Source organism: Hylobates moloch, unplaced genomic scaffold (genome assembly GCF_009828535.3).
Source record: "Hylobates moloch isolate HMO894 unplaced genomic scaffold, HMol_V3 SCAFFOLD_9, whole genome shotgun sequence".
NCBI classification, from domain to species: domain Eukaryota; kingdom Metazoa; phylum Chordata; class Mammalia; order Primates; family Hylobatidae; genus Hylobates; species Hylobates moloch.
Window position 1 is genome coordinate 14875228 of NW_026652284.1, and position 21972 is coordinate 14897199.

A 21972-nucleotide genomic window follows, 5' to 3' on the forward strand; every position below is an offset into this window, starting at 1 on the left:
TTCCTACCCTGCACTCTGCCATGCAAGGCCCCCTCTCCCACCCTTTCCCCTACCCCACCACCTCCACCCCTAGAAAGCCCCAGGCACAGGCTCCATAAGTCTCCCGGATCCAGGAACTAAGGGCAGCCACTGGGCTCCAAAGCTTGGCAGTGTCACACGCAGGACGGTGCTCTCAGGAGACATTTTCGACAAGTTGTTGAAATGCCTGATGGACATGGCTCTTGTCACAAAATGAATTTGCATCCTGAGGAAGCCTCTTCTTCAAAGGAAGTTTCCCCAGTCACCTCTGCCCTCTCCGCTGACATGAGTCCTCCCAGGTGACCTCAGCCCTCCCAGGTGATGTCTTTCCATCGTGACTGTGGCTCTCTCCGGGGGTAGGCTGCTGCAGGGACCTGAGCCACGTTGCTGCCTTGTTCCTGCTCTATCTGCCTGAGGAGGACATATTCTGGGCACTGGCCCAGGTGCTGGCTCGTGAGAGGCACTCCCCGCAGGGTAGGTGGACAGCTGCCCCCAGGGCCTCACACAGCCAGATCCGGGGACGGCCACCCTGGGCAGGTGATCTCAACTTTCAGTGAAGGCACCTTCCTTGTATTGCCAGCTTGTTTGGAGCCTTTAGGATGTCTCTGTTGAGGGTCCCGGGGCTGAACCGGGACCCCCAGATCCTGAGTCAGATGCCTTTCACCCCCATCAGCAGAGGGCATCTCATCATCCCCGTGGCCACCCTCTGTGTCCTGGAGCAACGCCCTCTGGCTCTGATGCTGTACAGCTGACTCTCCCCTCCCTGAGGGTCCTGCCCTCCAGCTGGCTGGGCTCCAGCTGCCTTTGGTACCCACAGATGGGCCAATAAAGCCCTGATGGCAACATCTCCCCATCCCGTGTCCCCTGGCCCGACCCCACTTCCAGGAGACCACCACGAAGCCCAGCACCCGCCCTCTGTCATGGCCTCAAAGTCAGGCTTGCCCTCCCAGCACCCTGGCCCAGGAGGCCTCCAGGAGCACCTCCAGCCAGGCTCCAGGGGATATTCCCACCCCTCCTCCCCAGGGCCCAGGCCGCATGGTGGGGTCACCAGATGAGAGGGTGGGAGACCTCGGGGTTCAGGGGCCTCTGCAGCTGTCCAGCTCTTCCAGCTGATGGTTCCACATCTTGGGAGCAGACTGATTTCATGATGGGCTAGGGGCTTCTCAGGATTCCACAGCCCAAATAGCCCAAGGGTCCAGGGGCTCCAAGACCACCAGGAGCATGTGGCACCCACGTCATACCCCAAGACCATGAGGCACGCAGTGAGTTTATGGTCCCCCCAGAGGCTCTGCATCCTGTGGGGCCGGAGAAGCCAGGGGCTGGAGACCCTCATGCGGCTGGTGAGAGGGTGAGGTCCAGCCAGGGCCTGACCTGGGTCGTGGGGTTCTCCATGGATTTGGAGTTGGGTTTACTTTCCTGCCCTGGAGGAGACAGAGGCACAGAGACTGGGGCCAGTTCCCGCAGAGCAGGGCTAAGGACAGTGTGTCCACCAGGAGTGTGGGGAGGGGAAGGTGTAAGGAGCCCTGGACACCGCCCGGTGTTCTGCACTTGGGGAAGGGTCTTCAGAGGGCCCTGGAAGAGGGAGGTTTTTAGGGCAGCCCAGAGGGACCTGAGCACCTCTGTCCCTCCCATCAGGACAAGGAAGGGCTATGCGTTCAGGGTTCCTCATTAGGTTGGTTGCTTTGGAGCTTGATCGATGGGGTAAGGGGGCACAGGGAGACCCTGGCTCAGGGACCCTCCTTGCCCTGCAGGGCCCTGCTCCCCGCCCAGGGGTCCGGCTCACCCCCAGCCCACAAGAGGTACAGGCAGATATCTGCAGGACACACAAGTAAAGCCCTCTACCCAAGAGGGGTCATCCCACGGCAGAGGCTGGGGCTCAGGCCCAGCCTCATGGGCAGATTGGGCCAGGACCCACTTGGGAGGGCTCAAGAAAGCCTCAAGTCCTGGGGAAGCCCCTCTCTCCAGAAGCCACATCCCCAGTGAAATGAGTGCTCCCCCATGAGGAGCTGCAAGACCTTGTCTGACCCAGCCTCCTGAAGGGGTCTGATGACCCTCATGGGAAGGGTCAGTGACTGAGGAACTGAAGCCCCAGTGGGCCCGGCTCGAGCCACCAGCCCCTAGCCTGGAAGGGCCAGGTCCTCCCACACCTGCTGTCCCCACAGCTCTCTCTCGGGCTCACCCAGAGCCTTTGGGACGTGTATTTGCTAGAAGGGGAACAGGTGTTCATGCCAATGGCACGCACTGCCTTTAAGGTTCAGAGGAGTAAGTCCATGTGTGCCCAGTGGAGTCTGGGGAGCACAGGGGTCAGATCCTGACTGGCCCGGTGGCAGCTTCCTCACACTGTCCCCATGATCCTCTTCTCTGGCCCAGAGGGAGGTCTGGCTGGGTGGGCTGGGCAGGGAACAGTGACATACCCCCTCCTGTGGGAGCCCATCCCCCACATGACCCAGATGAAAGTTGGGAGTGTGGTGAGCACTCCCCTGCTCAGGCTGCCCCCTAGCCACAGTCTCCTGTGCACATCTGGACCCCTGGGGTGGCCACAGAGGGATCCAACACTCCCCAGTGGGAGATGCTGAGGTAGCAACGGGGTATGGGCTCTGACCCCTCCCAGGGAATTCACCTGGCCTGATGCCCACCCTGTCCCTAGAGCACCTCATGAAGATGTCCAGGTGTGGCCGTGGGCATGTTTTCAGGACCGGTTCTCCCACACCTGGGCCCTGGATGATGATGCAGTTCTCAGACACCCTCGGGCCTCTATGAGGAAACAGGGAAGCGTGGGGACCTGCCACCCCCAGGTGGCCTGCAGCACCAGGTCCCCTCCCGAGTCACCCCCTGGGACAGTCAGTAGTTGGGGAGTGCCCAGGACCTCCAACACTACTACTTGGGCCTTCCTCTTCACCTTTTCTCCCTCCTCTTCCTCCTGGACTCTAAGAAAGTACAATAGGCCCCCGGGTCCTCAGGGCAGGTGCTCAGTGTGTGTGTACCGGACGTGCTGTGCAAGCAGGAGGGGGATGTGGGCAAGACTCTCCAACAAGCCCCCTCCCACTTTCCACCATGTCCCACTCTCCCCCTCAAAGGGTGCTCAGGGGCATTGGAGGAACCAGATCCATTTGTGGGACCCCCCCACCCCTCCCTGCGAACACTGACCGCCTAAGAGAACAGCAGAGGCCCCTCACTCCTGAACACCCCTCCAAGGGTGCCAGGACAACAAGCCTTGAGCCAGGGAGACAAGGGAATCTATGTCCCTGACCCCCCACCAGAGCGTTTAGGGGGTGGGCACAGGGGGAACCCCTGGCCCAGAGCCAGAGCCAAGAGTTCAGCCAGGTGTGGGAACGGTCAGTCCTGGCACGGACTGGGCAGCCCAGGAGAGCAGAGGGGACTCTGTATCTAGGCTCCCTCATCCATCATGGAAACAGGCCCCCATGTGAGGTGGTGAGGGGACTGGGTGACAGCCAGGGCCCCTCCCACCTGAGTTCTGACTGGAGGCTGTATCCCAGGCCCAACAGTCCTGGGATGAGGGCATGGGGCAGGAAGCCCCCAGCCAGCCTGAACCCTGGGGGAGGGCAGTCCCAGGAGCCACCTCCTGTACCCCAACAGCTTCCCACCACAGGAGGCACAGACTCCTCCCTCTGGGATCAGCAGCCTGCAGGTGTGTCCTCAGTGTCAGACCACAGAGGCTACACAGAGACCCTGAGGACTCCAGAGACCCAGGCAGGTGGAACCCAGCCAAGAAAGGACTGTGTGGGCTCACTGGAGATGCTGACCACGTCTGTTTCTCTTTCAGCCAAACCCGAGCAAGGGTCCTTGGCACCCAGGCCTGTGCTGGCTTCACCTGGCAGGAAGACCCTCTGGCAGGGGGACAGGCAGGCCCCTCCTGGCCCAACAACTCGGTTCCAGTGGCCCATTTGGCCAGCTTCCCTGCCATGGGTGGCCTGTTTGGTCAGCTTCCCCGCCATGGGTGGCCTGTTTGGCCAGCTTCCCCGCCATGGGTGGCCCGTTTGGTCAGCTTCCCCGCCATGAGTGCCTTGTCCTTTCGTACCCTGTCCTGTTGGGACTGTCTGTGAGGCCAAGGCCCAGTAGCATGAGGGGGCTTCCATGGAGCCTAGGGCAGCAGGCCATTCTCTGGCGGCACCGGGGATCAGGGTGTGCCCAGCCTGGCCCTGGCTCAGGGGGGACCTCGGGTTTCCTGGAGGTTCCTCCAGTGGAACTCCATGCCACAGCTCCATCCCTAAGAACTTGGATGTGGGGGCCCTTGTTGCCCCCCGTTATGATTTTGAACAGAGCTGCTGCGTCCAAGTCCCTTCCAAATGTGTCCTGGACAGCCCCAGGACAATGGGACAGCCTAGACCAGGAAGCCCATGGGGACCCTGAAACCAGGTCCTTCCCAGGCCCATCAGAACTAAAAGGGAGGTCGGGAGATACCCCCACTGCAGCATGGCACCTGTGTCTGGCCCCCTCGGTGGCCAGTGACTGGCATGTCTGGAAGGAGTCAGGGTGGCACCCCGCAAGCTGCACCACAGCCCCAGACACCTCGGAAAATCCCGTTCAATGGGGAAGCCAGTCCCATCAAGGCCACGAGAGAGAAAGGTGAGCATGGCGTCCCCGCAGCCCCGGCCAGCCAGCAGCATGCCTCGGGCCTCTGTCCCAACCTGTGGGACAGTGTCCCTCTCCCAAGGCACAATTCCCAAGCCAAGAGGGGTCTGGACTAGACCCCAGCCCTGCGAAGTGAGGGGCACCAGGGGTGTGGCGGGCTCCCAGCTGCAGTGAGCATGACCATGCAGGGGACCCTGGCACTGCGGAGCTCTGCGCTGTCACAATTCACCTTGCAGAAGCTGGGCAAGATCCCAAAGCCTCGCGGCCACTGCTGCAGCCGCAGGAGGCGCCCCCACCACGTGCCTTCCAGCTGCTGATGCAGGCTTTCCTGACAGCAGGGCGCCCTGCAGCCCTCGCCTCAGCAGCTCAGACTCAGAAGGTATCTGTGGCTCATGTTCCCAGTGCTCCCACCGAAGAGAATTACTACGGGGGATGCTGTGGGTCCTGAGTTGAGCAAAACGGCACGCCCTGTGGATGGAGCCTGCTTCTTTCCCAGCCACCACACCTGCTGGATGCGCCCACCGAGCAAGTGGTCTTGACGGTCATGGGGACAGGAGAGGCTCAGCATCCTGCACATGCCCTTACCAAGGCTCACCAGGCTGACACCACAGCTGAGTGCCCTGTCTGTGGACAAGAGACTCGCACCCAGTCCCTGAGATGGCACAATTTCCCAGGAGGACCAGCTGGCCACCTGCTGGCAGGCTGGTCACACTGCGGAAGGGGCTGAGATTGGCTTTCACTGCACTGAGCCATAATGTGGACATGGACTTGCCGGCCCTGCAGGGCACACAGCACTGCTTCTGACCAGGGGACCCCATTCACAGCTAGAGACATGCAGCAGTGTGTTCCCATCTCAGGGCCTTGGCTCTGCCACCTCTACTTGGAATGTTCTCAGTTCCCTCCAGGCATCTAGAAGCATCTAGGCCAGGGCTCATGGCTGGATAAGCACCCGAATCCCCACAACCCAAACAAGCTTTTCATTCTCATTTTATTTGGTGTTAAACTTAAGAAAATTTATTAAGACATGACTTGCCTCCCTGGTAAGTGTGCAGCTGGAAGGACATTCACAGATGGAACACACCAGCCCCCAGATCACAAAGCCAATCATGGCCAGCCCCTCCAGCGCCCCCGGCCCCACAACCAGTGTCCTGACTTCTGTTGACACCATGATCCTGTCTTTTGTACTTTACACTCATGGAAGGATAACCACCTTCATGTTTTAAAATAAATGTTTACTTTTGAAATGATTTTAAATACACAGAAAAATTGAAAAGACACTATAGTGTACTCTACACCTTATACCCAGCTGCCCCTAGTAATGACATTGTGCATTACCATGGCACATTTGTCCAAACTAAGAAATGTGGGCTGGCTGTGGTGGCTCACACCTGTAATCCCAGCAATTTGAGAGGTTGAGGCAGGTTCACCTGAGCCCAGGAGTCTGAGACCACCCTGCGCAACATAGGTAGACCCTGTCTCTAGAGAAAAGTAAAAAAAATTAGCCAGGCATGATGGCATGTGCCTATAGTCCCACCTAGTCAGGAGGCTGAGACAGGAGGATTGCTCGAGCCCAAGAGTTCCAGAAAGCAGTGAGCTATGATCGCACCACTGCACTCCAGCCTAGGTGACAGAGTGAGAATTTATCTCTTTAAAAAAATTAATTTATCATGGGTGCAATCCTGTTAACTAAATAATAATGTTAACTATTATCTAAAGTTATTAATGCGGTAATTATATTAACATAGTGAAATTTATTCAGATTTCATCCGCTTTTGCCTAACTTCTTGTACCTCTCCTGGGATCCCACCTCAGACTCACCATCTGCCTTTAGGTCACTTCTCCTTAGCTTCCTCCAAAGGCTACAGCCAAACACACACCTGGGCTGAATAGTAGAGCTGGTTGCTGCTGGGCTCCAAACCTCTGCAGCATGTTACCATACTGAGTACTGTAGGCAATAGTAACACAATGGCAGCTATTTGTGGGGCCGGGCGTGGTGGCTCACGCCTGAAATCCCAGCACTTTGGGAGGCCGAGGCGGCTGGATCACTTGAGGTCAGGAGTTCGAGACCAGCCTGGCCAACACGGTGAAACCCCATCTCTGTTAAAAATACAAAAAAAATGAGCCGGGCATGGTGGCGGGCATCTGTAATCCCAAATACTCAGGAGGCTGAGGCAGGAGAATCGCTTGAACCTGGGAGGCAGAGGTTGCAGTGAGCCGAGATCACCCCATTGCACTCCAACCTGGGCGACAAGAGTGAAACTCTGTCTCAAACAAACAAGCAAACAAACAAAAACAATGGTGGCTATTCGTGTATTTAAACACAGAAAAGGATCATAAAAATACAGTATAAATGATAAAAAAAATGGTACACCTGGCCAGGTGTGGTGGCTCATATCTACAATCCCAGCACTTTGGGAGGCCATGCTGGGAGGATCGCTTGAGCCCGGGGCTTCTAGACTAGTCTGGGCAATATAAAACCCCATCTCTTCTGAGACATCAATTTTTAGAGATGGTGCACCTGTATAGGGCAGTTCCATTATAATCTTACGGGACCACCATCCTATGTGCATTCTGGCATGGACTGAAATGTCATTATCTGACATGTGATTGCAAAGTAATCTAGAGATGATTTAAAGTCTACGAGAAGATGTACTTAGGCTATATGCAAATACTGCACCATTTTATATCAGGACTTGAGCATCTGTGGATTTTGGTATTTGTGGGAGGTGGTGAAACTGATTCCCCTACACACAGCGAGGGACAACTGTAAATCTTTCAGGCCCCATAGAAGTCTCAATTCCCTGCACCCCCATCCCCAGATAAGCATTCTAAAGTGTTTGTTCACTTTACCTCCTCATCCATGAGCCAGAGGCTTCCATCAACAGCTTGGGCTATCTCAGAAAGACCTGGGTTCAATCCCATTCAGCCACTTAGTGTGTCACTTTGGGCAAACCATGTAACTTCTCTGAGCCTCAGTGTCCTCATTTGTAAATTGGGCTGATCGTGGTCCTTACCTCCCAGGGCCACTGTGAGGACTAAGTGAGATGAAAGCTGACACCATGAGTGACACCACTTCTCTCTCCCTCAGACTCAACAGGAAGACGCCTTCGCTGCCCAATGCAAAGGTTATGGAGAGGACGCAAGGCCCCAGGGTTCCCCTGTCCCAGGAGCATAAACCCTGGATTTTTGCTTCCAGAAACAACCACCTCTAGGATGAGGATGGCTCTCAATTCCCCAAAGCCTGCGCGCCCACCCCACAAAGGTGGCGTCTTCAGCAGTGGGGAAGGGGCTGCACTGCGCCAGCCTCACCCTGGCCACTGTCTGCCCTCATGACTCAGAGCCCGGCTAGGTCCCCAAGCAGAGCAGTGCAGAGTCCAGCCCCGGTCCCGATCCTGGGCTCCAGGCATCCTGGCCACCCCCACCTGCCCCCACCAGCTGCCTCCATCCCTCAGCCCCTGCTTCCCTCCTTCCCAGCTCAGGATGTCTTAGCTCCTTACATGTCCCCATCATCTGTCTCCTCAAGGGGAGTGCAGCCCAAGGGCAGGGAACTTGGTCAGTCTGTGTGTCTCCGGTGTCTGGGAGAGATTAGAAGCTCAACACATACTTGCCCAGTGTCTGTGTGCATTTCACCAAGCAGAAGACAGCTTTGGAAATGAGAAGAGACCCTCCTGAGGCAACAGTCCTTAGCTGCCACTTCTCAAGTATTCTCGATGTGCCAGGCACTAAGCTGGACCATGGACATGCGAGCTCTGGAACCCGTGAGGTGCTGTCACTCATGCATAGGTGGGTTGGCTCAGCCCTGGTTCAGTCACATAGCTCCCTGCTAGCTGAGCTGAAATTGGAACCCATTCAGTTTGGCTCTTGCACTGCTCAATGGCTCCCCAGCTCCTCTGAGTGAGAACTAAAGCCTTGCAATGCCCTCAGGTCATTGAACCTGGGACTTCTCTCCCTGAGCTGCCTGCTGCTCTCCCCTGCTCCCACCAGGTTAGATGCACACCTCCCCTCTGGGCCTGAAGCATACAGATCACGCTCCTGCCTCAGGGCCTTTGCACGAGCCATTCCCACTGCCCAGAATGCTCTCTGCCCAGATATCTGCTTGGCTGACCCATCACCTCCTACAAACCTTGCTCAGATCTTGCCTCATCAATGAGGACAACCCTGGCCATGCATCTAGAGGGCGTCCAGCACAGAGTATGTGCTCAATACACAGATGAAGAAGGAAGAAGGAAGGGATGGAGAAGAGAGAGGTGAAGGAAGGGCAGAATGCCTATGGCCATTTTTATTCCAGTGATAACAGGTTGCAATGAATACCTAAGGGCAATGCAGACAGGGCAGAAACAAAGTTCACAAAAGGCCGACATGAGCAGGGTGGGAAAATGCAGCTCTACTCATCTGTCCTGGTGCAGATTTGGAGACTCCAGATGTGTCACATCTGGGCAGTCCCTTCTCTGCCCCCTTCCCCATTGAGCTCTCCTTTACCTCCAAGCCTGGCCCATCCTCCAGGGATCCAGGACAACACAGGAGACAGCTGTGCATCTCCCAGGACACTGAGAAAGACTGCCAGTGGGGAAGATGCTCAGTGGCCCTTAAAACTCACCTCGGTTTTGCTCCAACTGTGCAGCCCATCCACTCCTGTGAACAGGAAGAGCACTCAAATGAGAGCCCAGACACCAGACCTTATTCCTCTTGACATCCGAACATCTTCCACATCCCCAGCATTTCCCAGGGTCCTGGGAGAGGGACAGCTGTCTCGTGGATTGTCCTTCTTCACCTGTGTTTTGAGCACATACTCTGTGCTGGATGCCCTCTAGATGCATGGCCAAGCGACAAGAGCAAAACTCTGTCTCAAAGAAAAAAGAAAAAAAAAAATGTGGGCCAGGCACAGTGGCTCACGCCTATAATCTCAGCACTTCGAGAGGTCGAGACGGGAGGATCACTTGAAGCCAAGAATTCCAGGCAAGGTCTGAGAAGGTGATGGGTCAGCCAAGCAGCTCTCTGGCCAGAGAGCATTCCGGGCAGCGGGAATGGCTCGTGCAAAGGCCCTGAGGCAGGAGCATGATCGGTATGCTTGAGACCCAGAGGAGAAGTTTGCATCCGGCCTGGTGTGAGCAGGGGAGAGTGGCAGGCAGCTCAGGGAGAGAAGTCCCAGCTTCAAACGCCTGCAGCTGTTGCAAAGCTCTAGCTGTTACTCAGAGCAGCTGGGGAGCCAGCAGAGGGTCCTGGGCAGAGGAGGGCTCAGCTGTTAACAGAGGGCGTTAACAGGCCACATCACACTTTCTGGGAGAAAAGGGGGACCAGCTGGGTAGTCCAGGTAATTGATGAAGGGTGCTCAAACTAGGTGGGAGAAGGCAGGTGGTGAGAAGTGTCACCTCAGGATCATTATGAAGGTGCCACCTGCATGATTTGCTCGTGAACTGTGGAGGGAAAAGGAGAGTCCAGTCCACAGGCCCCATGAGCCACGTAGGAGCCAGACTGAATGAGTTTTATTTATTTATTTTTGAGACGGAGTTTCGCTCTTGTTGCCCAGGCTGGAGTGCCACTGCGCCGGGCCCTGAATGGGTTTTAATTTCAGCTCAGCTAGCAGGGACCTATGTGACTGCACCAGGGCCGAGCCACCCAGTCTTTATAGAGACTGGGTCTTGCCATGTTGCCCAGGCTGGCAAGGAACTTCTGACTTCAAGGGATCCTCCTGCCTCGGCCTCCCATTGTGCTGGGATTGCAGGCATGGGCCACCATGGGCAGTTTAAAAAATAATTTTTGACTGGGTGAGATGGCTCATGCCTGTAATCCCAGCACTTTGGGAGGCCAAGGCAGACTGAGCACAAGGTCAGGAGTTCGAGACCAGCCTGACCAACCTGGTGAAACCTGTCTTTACTAAAAATAAACAAAAATTAGTCAGGCGTAGTGGTGTGCGCCCATAATCCCAGCTACTGAGGAGGCTGAGGCAGGAGAATCGCTTGAACTCGGGAGGCAGAGGTTGCAGTGAGCCGAGGTTGCACCACTGCACTCCCGTCTGGGTGACAGAGTGTGACTCTGTCTCAAAAAAAAAAAAAAAATAATAATAATAATAATTTTAAGCCGGGGCAACATAGCGAGACCCTGTCTCTACAAAAACTTTTAAAATTAGCTGGGCATAGTTGCATGCACCTGTATTCCTAGCTACTTGGGAGGTTGAGGCAGGAGGATAGCTTGAGCTCAGGAGTTTGAGGCTCCAGTGAGCTATGGCTGTGCACTGTGCATTGTGGCATGCACCACCAAGCCTGGCTAATTTTTGTATGTTTAGTAGAGATGGAGTTTCACCACGTTTCCCAGGCTGACCTAGAACTCCTGGGCTCAAGTGACCCACCTGCCTCGGCCTCCCAAAATGCTGGGATTACAGGCGTGAGCTACCGTGCCTGGCCAATAATAATTTTTAATTTTTGGAACAATTTCCAATGTATTGAAAAGCTGCAACGGTTGTACACAGCTGTACACGCCACATCCAATTTCCCCTATTGTCAGCACGTTACTTGACCATGGAATGTTTGTCAAAACTAAGAAAGCAGCATTGGTACATTATTAGCGTCTAAACTCCAGGCTTTATTCAGATTTCACAAGTATTTTTGTAATGCCCTTTTCAAGAAGCAATCCAGGATACTTCCACTGTAGCAAGTTTTCATGTCTCTTTAGTCCCTTCTGGTCTGTGACAGTTTTTGTCTCCGTTGTTTTTCATGATCTTGAGAGTTTGGGGATTGTACATGTATTTTACAGAATGTTCCTCAGTTTGGATTTGTCCAATGTTTTTCTCATATTTAGACTGGGGTTAGGAGTTTTGGGGTAGGAGACCACAGACATAAAGTACCCTTATTGTCCTATAGTATCAGAGGTGCCTGCTATCATGCGTGTCCAGTTACTTCTCTAAAAAAATTGTGGGGCCAGGCGCAGTGGCTTACACCTGTAATTCCAGCACTTTGGGAGGTCAAGGGGGGAGTATCTCCTGAAGTCAGGAGTTGGAGACCAGCCTGGCCGACATGGTGAAACCCCATCTCTACTAAACATACAAAAATTAGCTGGGCATGGTGGCAGGCACCTGTAATCCCAGCTACTCTAGAGGCTGAGTCAGGAGAATCGCGTGAACCTGGGAATCGGAGGTTGCAGTTTGGAGTGAGCCGAGATTGCACCATTGCACTCCAGCCTGAGCGACAAGAGCGAAACTCCGTCTCAAAGAAAAAAAAAAAACTGTAGGCCAGGCATGGTGGCTCATACCTGTAATCTCAGCACTCTGAGAGGCCAAGATGGGAGGATCACTTGAAGCCAAGAGTTCGAGACCAGCTTGGGCAACATAGTGAGACCCTCCATCTCTACAAAACGTTTTTTAAAAAATTAACCAGGTGAGGTGTCATGAGCCTGTAGTCCCAGCTAATCAGGAGGCTGAAGTGGGAGGATTGCATGAGGCCAGGAGGTCGAGGCTTCAATGAGCCATGACTGTGCCACTGTACTCCAGCCTGGGCAACAGTGAGACTCTGAAGAAAGCAAGACATTGTAGTAAGATATAAATTACCCAGTTACTTTTTAAGTCATGTAACACAGGCAACAAAATTTAGCTAAAATTTAAATTTTTTTATTTTCTTTGTTATTTGCACAGTGTATTAGTTTTTTATTGATACTAAATAAATTATTGGAATGCAGTAGTTTAAAGCAGCATAAATTTTTTCTCTGTAGGTCAGAAGTTCGATGTGGGTCTCACTGGGTTAAAATCAAGGTGTTGGCAGGAAGGTTTCTTCATGGAATTTCCGGGGAAGGATCCCTTTCTTTGCCTTTCCCAGCTTCTAGAGGCTACTGGCATACCTTGGCTCAGGACCCCGTCCTCCACCTCCAAAGCCAGCAAGGGAGGGTTGAGTCCTCACTTCATATCTCTCTGGCCTTCTTCTGTTATTACATCTCTCTAATCCAGCCAGAAGAGGTTCTCCAATTTTGTTTTTTTTTGTTGAGATGGAGTCTCGCTCCCATCGCACAGGCTGGAGTGCAGTGGTGCGATCTTGGCTCATTGCAATATCCACCTCCCAGGTTCAAGTGATTCTCCTTCCTCAGCCTCCTGAGTAGCTGGGATTACAGGCGTGTGCCACCACGCCCAGCTAATTTTTGTATTTTTAGTAGAGACGGGGTTTTGCCATGTTGGCCAGGCTGGTCTCGAACTCCTGACTTCAGGTGATCCACCCTCCTGGGCCTCCCAAAGTGCTAGGATTACAGGCGTGAGCCACCACGCCCGGCGAGGTTCTCCAATTTTAAGGACTCATGTGATTAGATTGAGCTCACCCACATAATCCAGAATAATCTCCTTTTCTCAAAATTCATACTCTTAATCACATCTGCAAAGTCCCTTTTGCCAAATAAGGTAATATATTCACAGGCTTTGGGGATTAAGGCTTGGACATCTTTGGTGGCCAACTTGGCTACGAGGCATAGGTACCTCTTATTTCTGGAAGTGATACTGTTTCTATTTAATATAGCAATACCAAATTTCCTTTTTTTTTTTTATTTTATTTTATTTTTTTGAGACAGAGTCTCGCTCTGTCGCCCAGGCTGGAGTGCAGTGGCGCAATCTCGGCTCACTGCAAGCTCCACCTCCCGGGTTCACGCCATTCTCCTGCCTCAGCCTCTCCGAGTAGCTGGGACTACAGGCGCCCGCCACCACGCCTGGCTAATTTTTTTTTTGTATTTTTAGTAGAGACGGGGTTTCACCGTGGTCTCGATCTCCTGACCTCGTGATCCGCCCGCCTCGGCCTCCCAAAGTGCTGGGATTACAAGCGTGAGCCACCGCGCCCGGCCCCAAATTTCCTTTTAAAGTGCATTTCTTTCATCTGGGCCAGTAGCAGATATAAAATAAAATAGGCTAGGTGCAGAGGCTCACGCCTGTAATCCCAGCACTTTGAGAGGCTGAGGCAAGCGGATCACTTGAGGTCAGGAGTTTGAGACCAGCCTGGCCAACATGATGAAACCTTATCTCTACTAAAAAAAAAAAAATAATAAAAAAAATAGCCAGGTGTGGTGGCACACGCCTGTAGTTTCAGCTACTTAGGAGATTGACACAGGAGAATCACTGGAACCCAGGAGGCAGAGGTTGCAGTGAGCTGAGATCACACCACTGCACTCCAGCCTGGGCAACAGAGCAAGACTCCATCTCAAAATATAATAATAATAATAAAATTAAAATAAAGTGCACTTCCGGCCAGGCACAGTGGCTCACACCTGTAATCCCAGCACTTTGGGAGGCCAAGGCAGGCAGATCACCTGAGGTCAGGAGTTTGAGACCAGCCTGACCAACATGGAGAAAACCTGTCTCTATTAAAAATACAAAATTAGCCGGGCGTGGTGGTGCATGCCTGTAATCCCAGCTACTCGGGAGGTTGAGGCAGGAGAATCACTTGAACCCAGGAGATGGAGGTTTCGGTGAGCTGAGATCGTGCCATTGCACTCCAGCCTGGGCAAGAAGAGCGAAACTCCACCTCAAAATAAATAAATAAATACATACATACATAAAGTGCACTTCTCTCTTTCTTTCTTTCTTTCTCTCTCTCCTTTCTTTCTTTCTCTTTCTTTCTTTCTTTCTTTCTTTCTTTCTTTCTTTCTTTCTTTCTTCTTTTTCTTCCTTCTTTCTTTCTTTCTTTCTTTCTTTCTTTCTTTCTTTCTTTCTTTCTTTTTCTTTCTTTCTTTCTCTCTTTCTTTCTTTTTGAGACGGAGTCTCGCTCTGTCTCCCAGGCTGGAGTGCAGTGGCGCAAACTTGGCTCACTGCAAGCTCCACCTCTGGTGTTCACACCATTCTCCTGCCTCAACCTCCGGAGCGCTGGGAGTAAAGGTGCCCGCCACCTCACCCAGCTAATTTTTTGTATTTTTAGTAGAGACGGGGTTTCACCGTGTTAGCCAGGATGGTCTTGATCTCCTGACCTTGTGATCCACCCGCCTTGGCCTCCCAAAGTGCTGGGATTACAGGCGTGAGCCACCACGCCTGGCCAAGTGTACTTCTTTTTCAGTAAAAACAGTTGGCTGACTTCAAGGACATGTGAATTAAGTAGTATTACGTACAGTTCCTAGACAGGGGAAAAAGCCACACTGGTGGAATCACTGGATAATGACTGAGGTTTGGGAAACTGAGGCTGGATGAGACGGTTCCAGAGGCCCATCCTAAATCAGGAAGCAGCTGCACTTGGTAGAAATAGTGTCTGTTTGGTCTGTTTGGTAGGAGGCCTGCCTCCCATTGACCCAACAATAATCCTGTTGACATAACCCTGTTGATCAAAGCGATCCCCTGACTGCTCTGGGCCAGTTCCTTTGGCTCCTGATGGAATATGCACTCAGAGAATCCGGATCCGGTCAGTATAAAAGGTCTGGTCCCGCACTGGGGGAGCCACATCCTGGAAGAGTGGCCAAGGACAGCTCCTCTTCTGTCAGAGCCAGGCAGGCGCCGAAGTAGCCACATGGCCCCGTCAGAAGACCCCAGGGACTGGAGAGCCGACCTCAAAGGCACCATCTGTGAGACGGGCCTGGAGACCAGCTCCGGTAAGAGGTGGCAAAGGGACCCCAGCCCCACAGAACCACCAGCTGGGGGCCGGGTGCGGTGCCTCATGCCTGTAATCCCAGCACTTTGGGAGGCCGAAGCGGGCGGATCATGAGGTCAGGAGTTTGAGATGAGCTTGGCCAACATAGTGAAACCCCATATCTGCTAAAAATACAAAAAATTAGCTGGGTGTGGTGGCGGGTGCCCATAATCCCAGCTACTCAGGAGGCTGAGGCAGGAGAATCGCTTGAACCCAGGAGGCGGAGGTTGCAGTGAGCTAAGATCACACCACTGCACTCCAGCCTGAGCAACAGTGTGAGACTCTATCTCAAAAAAAAAAGAAAAAGAAAGACCAGCTGGGGGTGGGTGGGGGTGTGATGGCAAACATGCTGCCTCCCTTGGGTTGCTGGGATTCTCAAGCCAAGGGCGGGCTTGTTTTATTTCCTGTGCTAGCCAACCTTCTAGAACATAAGCTTCCTTCTGAGCCCACGTCGTGGTTAACAGCACGTAGCTAAGAGAATGGATGTGTATGTTATTTGGGTAACTCAAAAAGTTACCTTTTTAAGAGCACAGGCTTTGGATTCAGATACACTTGCTCAGACACCTGCTTCATTGATAAGTCTGTTGGCTGGTTTGTCCATCCCTCTACCCTGTGCTGGGCTCTGAGCGGGGGGATTGCCAGGGCAGATGCCACCAGGCACTGATGGGATTCTCTGAGGCTGTGGACAAGATTATGTGTGGAGGGGGAGAGTAGCAAGATGCTCCCTGAGACCCACCAACACTTGTGCAGGCTGAGCCTCAGTTTCCTCACCTGCAAAGATGGCCAGGGCTTTCCTCTCTTGGGTTGAGGACTGTGCTTTTCGTAATATGGTCCATGGACCAGCAGAATTGGCATCCCCTGGGGGCTTGTTAGAAACGCGAGTCTCAGGCCCCACCCAAGCCTGGCTGCACTAGACTCTGCGTTTTAACAAGCTCCCCAGGCAGCTCATGGGAACAGCAAAGCTGAGAGGCACTGACATGTTGGACTCTGTGCTCCTGGAAGGCAGATGGATGGATGGTAAATGGAGACTAGAACTCAGGTCTCTCTGATGCTGAAATCTATACACTTAAACCCTGACTGTCCTCCTCTGTTGGTGTATCAACCAACTCAGTTAAACCCTATCGAACGAATAAACAAATGAATTCAGGAAACCATGTCCCAGTCGGGTGCAGTGGCTCACGCCTGTAATCCCAGTACTGATTGGGCTGAGGCAGGAGGATTTCTTCAGTCCAGGAGTTTGAGACCAGCCTGGGCAACATAGGGAAACCTCATCTCTACAAAAAATTTTAAAATTCACCAGGTGTGATGGCATGAGCCTGTAGTCCCAGCTACTTAGGGGGCTGAGATGGGAGGATGGGTTGAGCCCCCTGAGGATGAGGCTGCAGTGAGCCACGATGGAGCCACTGACCTCCAGCCTGGGCGACAGAGTGAGACCCTGTCTCAGGGGGGAAAAAAAAAGTCCCTTGCTTGTGCTAACTTTTGGTCTTTTCCTCCCTTCTAGGTGGGAAGCTGGCCAGGCATCAGAAGACCGTCCCCACGGCTCACCTGACTTTTGTTATTGACTGCACCCATGGGAAGCAGCTCTCCCTGGCAGCAACCCCATCACCACCCCAAGCCCCCAGTCCCAATCGAGGGCTTGTCACCCCACCAATGAAGACCTACATCGTGTTCTGTGGGGAAAACTGGCCCCATCTGACTCGGGTGACCCCCATGGGTGGGGGATGCCTTGCCCAGGCCAGGGCCACCCTGCCACTCTGCAGAGGGGCTGTGGCCTCAGCTCCCTTCCCGGTCAGCCCGCTCTGCCCCCAGGAGGTTCCTGAGGCTAAGGGAAAACCCGTGAAGGCTGCACCTGTGAGGTCTTCAACTTGGGGAACAGTCAAGGACTCGCTGAAAGCCCTCTCCTCTTGTGTCTGTGGGCAGGCCGATTAGCTGGAAGGGCCAAGCTCTGATGCCCAGAGGCTGCAATTCCCAGGGCCTGGCCCTGCTTCCCCAGCCAAGCGGGAGTCTTTTGTGCTTGAGCCGAGGAAAGATCATTAGATCCGCTAAGGGGCATCTGAAACATCCGTCGAGTGGCAGAGGCAGGATAAGGCACCTGCACATGAAGAGACTCATTCATTAATACAGCAAATATTACTGGTACATCTTCCACATGCCAGGCCCTGCAAAGTGCTGGGGAGATACCATGGTTTTTCTTGGAGCTGGTATTTTTGGGGTGGAGGGAACCCACCCCAAATAAATAAAGTAACCCAATAAATAAAGAAGATGATTTTGAACAGTGACGAATGCTCTGCAGGAACTGAAACAGGATGCTAGATGGAGAGTGATTGGGGTGAAGACCTTTCCTGATGCAGTGCTTGGGAAGGGCCTCTCTGCGCAGGCAACAAAGTGTGATCTAAAAGATGAGAAGGGGCCAGCCCTGAGAAAATCCGCCCTCCCCAGGGCCACCTGCTGTCATCTTAACCCAGGGCAGGCCAGAGCAGTGATCAGAATGCCCCAGCGTGATGGGGAGGGGCAGTGGGTTTCTTGCTGCCATCTTGGCTCAGAAGCGAGCGTGTAGGTCACTGCAAAGGCAGGGGGATACCACACGGGGAGACTCGAGGGCATGCCAGTGGGGGCTGGGAGGCTCAGGAAAGTTGGCTCCAGGAGACTCCATCCCAGAAGGCAGCCCAGGTGGGACCTGAGGATCTGAGATGGGAAATAAGGGGACCTGGCTTCTCAAAAGGGAGGGAGGTGCTCAGAAATAGAGCATCATATTTGAACGAATGAAAACAAGACATGTTATTTATTGAGCATCTACTGCATACCAGGCTCATGCTGCCCTCTAGGGACAGCAAAAAAAAAAAAAAAGGTGGGGGGAGGAGGTTCACCCCTCAGGGCAATCGTGTTCCCTGAGCAGGAGGTGGAGTTACTGGTGTGGGTGTGAGGGTGTGTGTAAGTCTAAGAGATGCACAGCACTGTGAGAAACCCTAAAGCAACCTATTTAAGGAAGTCAGTCTCAAAGCTCCCGGATAAAAATCACTGAGTTTTTCTGTATTTATTTATTTTAGAGACAGAGTCTCACTCTATCACCCAGGCTGGAGTGCAGTGGAACAATCACAGCTCACTGCAGCCTCAAACTCCTGGGCTCAAGTGATCCTCCTGCCTCAGCCTCCCGAGTAGCTGAGACTATATGTGCACCACTACGCCCAGCTTGACTTCTTTGAGTTTTAGTAGAGAAGAGGTCTCACTGTGCTGCCGAGGCTGGTCTTGAACTCCTGGCCTCAAGCTATCCTCCCGCTTCAGCTTCCCAAACTGCTTGGATTATAGATGTGAGCCACCATATCTGGTCACTAATTTATTCAATGACTATTTTACTAGGTTTCTACAAATACTAGCTACTAACCTTTAACATGTATTGACCATTTACTCTGTGTCAGAGAAACAACATGGGCACTATATTTGTGACCATTTTATAGGTTACAGAGCTGAGGCACAGAGAGGTTGAAGAATGGACTCAAAGTTCCATAGACTGGTACGGTTGAGATTAGAACTCAGGCAAGTCTGGTGCCCATATTCTTGCTCGTAACTGTAAGGTATATGCCCTCTCATCCTGGTAGCATCTCTTCTAGGCAGAGGGGACACACAGAGAATAAATGTAACCCTGTCCTCAAGGAGCTCACAGCCAGGTGGGAGAGGCCAGAAAGAAAGCAGACAATTGGCGGCCGGGTGCGGTGGCTCACGCCTGTAATCCCAGCATTTTGGGAAGCCAAGGGGGGCGGATCATGAGGTCAGGAGATCAAGACCATCCTGGCTAACACGGTGAAACCCCGTCTCTACTAAAAATACAAAAAAATTAGCCGGGTGTGGTGGCGGGCGCCTGTAGTCCTAGCTACTCATGAGGGCTGAGGCAGGAGAATGGCTTGAACCCGGGAGGCGGAGCTTGCAGTGAGCCGAGATCATGCCACTGCACTCCAGCCTGGGCCTCAGAGCAAGACTCTGTCTCAAAAAAAAAAAAGAAAGCAGACAATTGCCATAGCTTCTGAGAAGTGCAACACTAAGGGCAACACAGAATGATGCTGGAGGACAACCAGCCCACTCAAGAGAGAGGAAATCAGGGAGGGCTTCCTGCAGGAAGTGATGTCAAAAATGAGATCTGACCGGTGACTAAGCTATACAAAAGGGTGGGGTGGGGGAGCAAGTGGGGAGTGCTCTGGGCAGAAGGACCAGTCGTTCAGTCCGGCTAGGGTAATCGTCATTCATTCATTTATTCACCAAGTATTTATTGGGCACCCACTGAATGCCAGGCTTTGGGCTAAACCATGAGATGGAGCAATGAACAAGACAATGAGGCCCAGCCACGAAAGAGTTTATCCTCTAGTTGGGGGAGACAGGCAATGCACACACACAAAACAAACAGATCAGAAAAGTGGCAGGAGGCCAGGCGCGGTGGTTCATGCCTGTAATCCCAGCACTTTGGGAGGCCGAGGTGGGGGAGGCAGTGGGGAGATCACCTGAGGTCAGGAGTTCGAGACCAGCCTGGCCAACTTGGCGAAAACCCGTCTCTACTAAAAATACAAAAATTACCTGGGTGTGGTGGCAGGTGCCTATAATCCCAGCGACTTGGGAAGCTGAGGTGAGAGAATTGCTTGAACCTAGAAGGCAGAGGTTGCAGTGAGCTGAGATCTCGCCACTGCACTCCAGCCTGGGTGACAGAGCAAGAGCAAGACTGTCTCAAAAAAAAAAAAAAAAAAGTAAAAAGAAAAGACAAGAAAAGTGGCAGGAGCTGCATCAGGTGAGGCCTGGCAGGCTGCAACAAGACCTTTTAGATCTTAGATCTTATTCACAGATGGCAACGCTGGAAACTGAGCAGACAGCGTCATGGCCAGATGTACCTTTGAAAAGGATCCCTCCGGGCCTTCTGCCTGCAGGGGAGGACGCACAGGAGGCTGAGTCTTAATCCTGACAAAGGAGAGCAATGGTTTGGACTAGAGAGGAGGACGCAGTACAATCTGGGCGACATATGCCCATTCCAGTCTCCTGAAGGCCCCAAGGACAAGGCTGCTGCGGGAGTCTGAGACCCTCAAGGAGAAAGGAGGCCTGTGGCTGCACATCTGGCTTTTCACCAGCAGGTGTCGCCCTCTCATCAGACTAGAGGACACTGGGTCCAGGCCTGGACACGGAAGGTGTGGACCTGCCGGGTCTGGGACTAAAGCCTTGGGGCCAGCCAACCAGTGGGTCTGTTTTTCAGAAGCCAAACTCATTCTAACCAATACTCCTTTCATCTGGAATAATGAATGTTTACTTTATGCCAAGCACCCAGCAAAGTGACATTTCAGAATTGAACCCTGGGGGGTCTTGGTGAGGATTCATAGGAACCGGGCACTTATACCATTTATATTTGCTCCGTAAAGGGAGCTGTCATCATTACTATTGATGTCGTCAGTTACTATAGCTGTCGTCATTACGGGGCAATTGAATATGCACCCCACACCCCATCAGTTCACCTGACCCCAGTCATGTGAGGTTGGCATGATTTCTCTTGCCATTTTACAGAGGAAACTGAGGCACAGAGAGGTTGAATACTTTGCCCAAGGTCACTAAATGGAAACTGGTAGAGCCCAAATCCAAACCTCAGGCAATGTGACTGTGCATTGCGCTTGCAGCCCCATACTGTGCTGTAAACACACTGGTCACAGCGGTTCAACAAGTGAGTGAAGAATGATCCAGCCCGGCACCCAGCAGCGTGTGGGGAGTGTCTGGGGACTGAATGGGTGGTGGGGCCCTCGCTGAGATGGAGCACACAGGTGGAGGAGCCAGTGGGGACATGGGGAGATGACAGGTTCGGGAGGCTGATGTCGTGTTAGGGACCGTGGGACATGCTGGGGGGGATGTGGGCAGGTGGTGGCCCATTCCCCACTGGAGCTCTGGTCAGAGGCTGAGGCTGGCAATGGGGCTGCATTGGTGTATAGGTTGGTGATGAAGTTGCTCTGGGAAGGTGAGGTGTGAGACCAGGTCATCAGGCCTGTGAGAAACCAACTTACCCGTCCAAACCCAAAGAATGGGCTCAGAGGCACATAGAACAGTGGAAGAGAGACTTTTAATGACGGTCTTACGAGATCGGGTGTCTGGTGGGCAGGCACACCCAGCACAGTTACAAGAAGCAATTTATCCCCTAGTGCGCAGGTCCCCCCCCGGTTCCTCATAGGGCTGAGTACTGTAGGATCACAATCTTCCTGGATGTCGCCTATTGGTTGTTGGGTAGGAGCTTTTAGGTGTTTTCTTTAGGATTTTCTTGTTGCATTTTGCTGCAGCCCACAATACATTGCAATCATAGTCAACTTAGGGGTTTCTGAAGTATCTGACTTATGACCTAGGTAGTCAGGCAAGCTGATAAGAATAGACAAAGCAAGCTATTTTGCAGGCTAGTAAACTTTCACTCTAGACTCAACTTTTTTGGTTTGGGTGAGGGCAACTAAGTGGGCCCCGACAAGCAGGCACCGGCTATCAAAGCAGGGGCCTAGTATATTCTGTTCTTCTGTAGTTTGTGGACTCAAACCTATTGAAGCCACTTTGTTTTGGAAATGGACCACTGTACACATTATTTCCTTTAGACCCAAGGTGACAGAGGTGTGAAAAATTTGGAATACACAAAAAAGATCACAAAAATATATCCAATACCATCTATGCATTGTCTGATTCTCAAGGGGGTGAGCATTTTTCTTTGCCTTTGAGCTATTTTACAACTCTGTCTATTGTAAGTAGCCCATAGGAATGCAACATACTTCTTGTCTACAGACAAGCAGATTCT

General features: G+C 52.8%; 1 protein-coding gene and 1 pseudogene across 1 annotated transcript; both read left to right on the top strand.

The window, feature by feature from the left end:
- Nucleotides 1-365: 365 nt before the first annotated feature.
- Nucleotides 366-7786, top strand: LOC116813780 (TBC1 domain family member 3K-like; annotated as a pseudogene).
- A 7161-nt stretch (nucleotides 7787-14947) lies between these two features.
- Nucleotides 14948-17408, top strand: SRARP (steroid receptor associated and regulated protein). The gene is made up of 2 exons (XM_032760980.2): nucleotides 14948-15147; nucleotides 16687-17408. Exons 1-2 carry the CDS (start codon nucleotides 15066-15068, stop codon nucleotides 17112-17114), a joined length of 510 nt encoding a protein of 169 aa, XP_032616871.1. The 5' UTR covers nucleotides 14948-15065; the 3' UTR covers nucleotides 17115-17408.
- Nucleotides 17409-21972: the final 4564 nt, after the last annotated feature.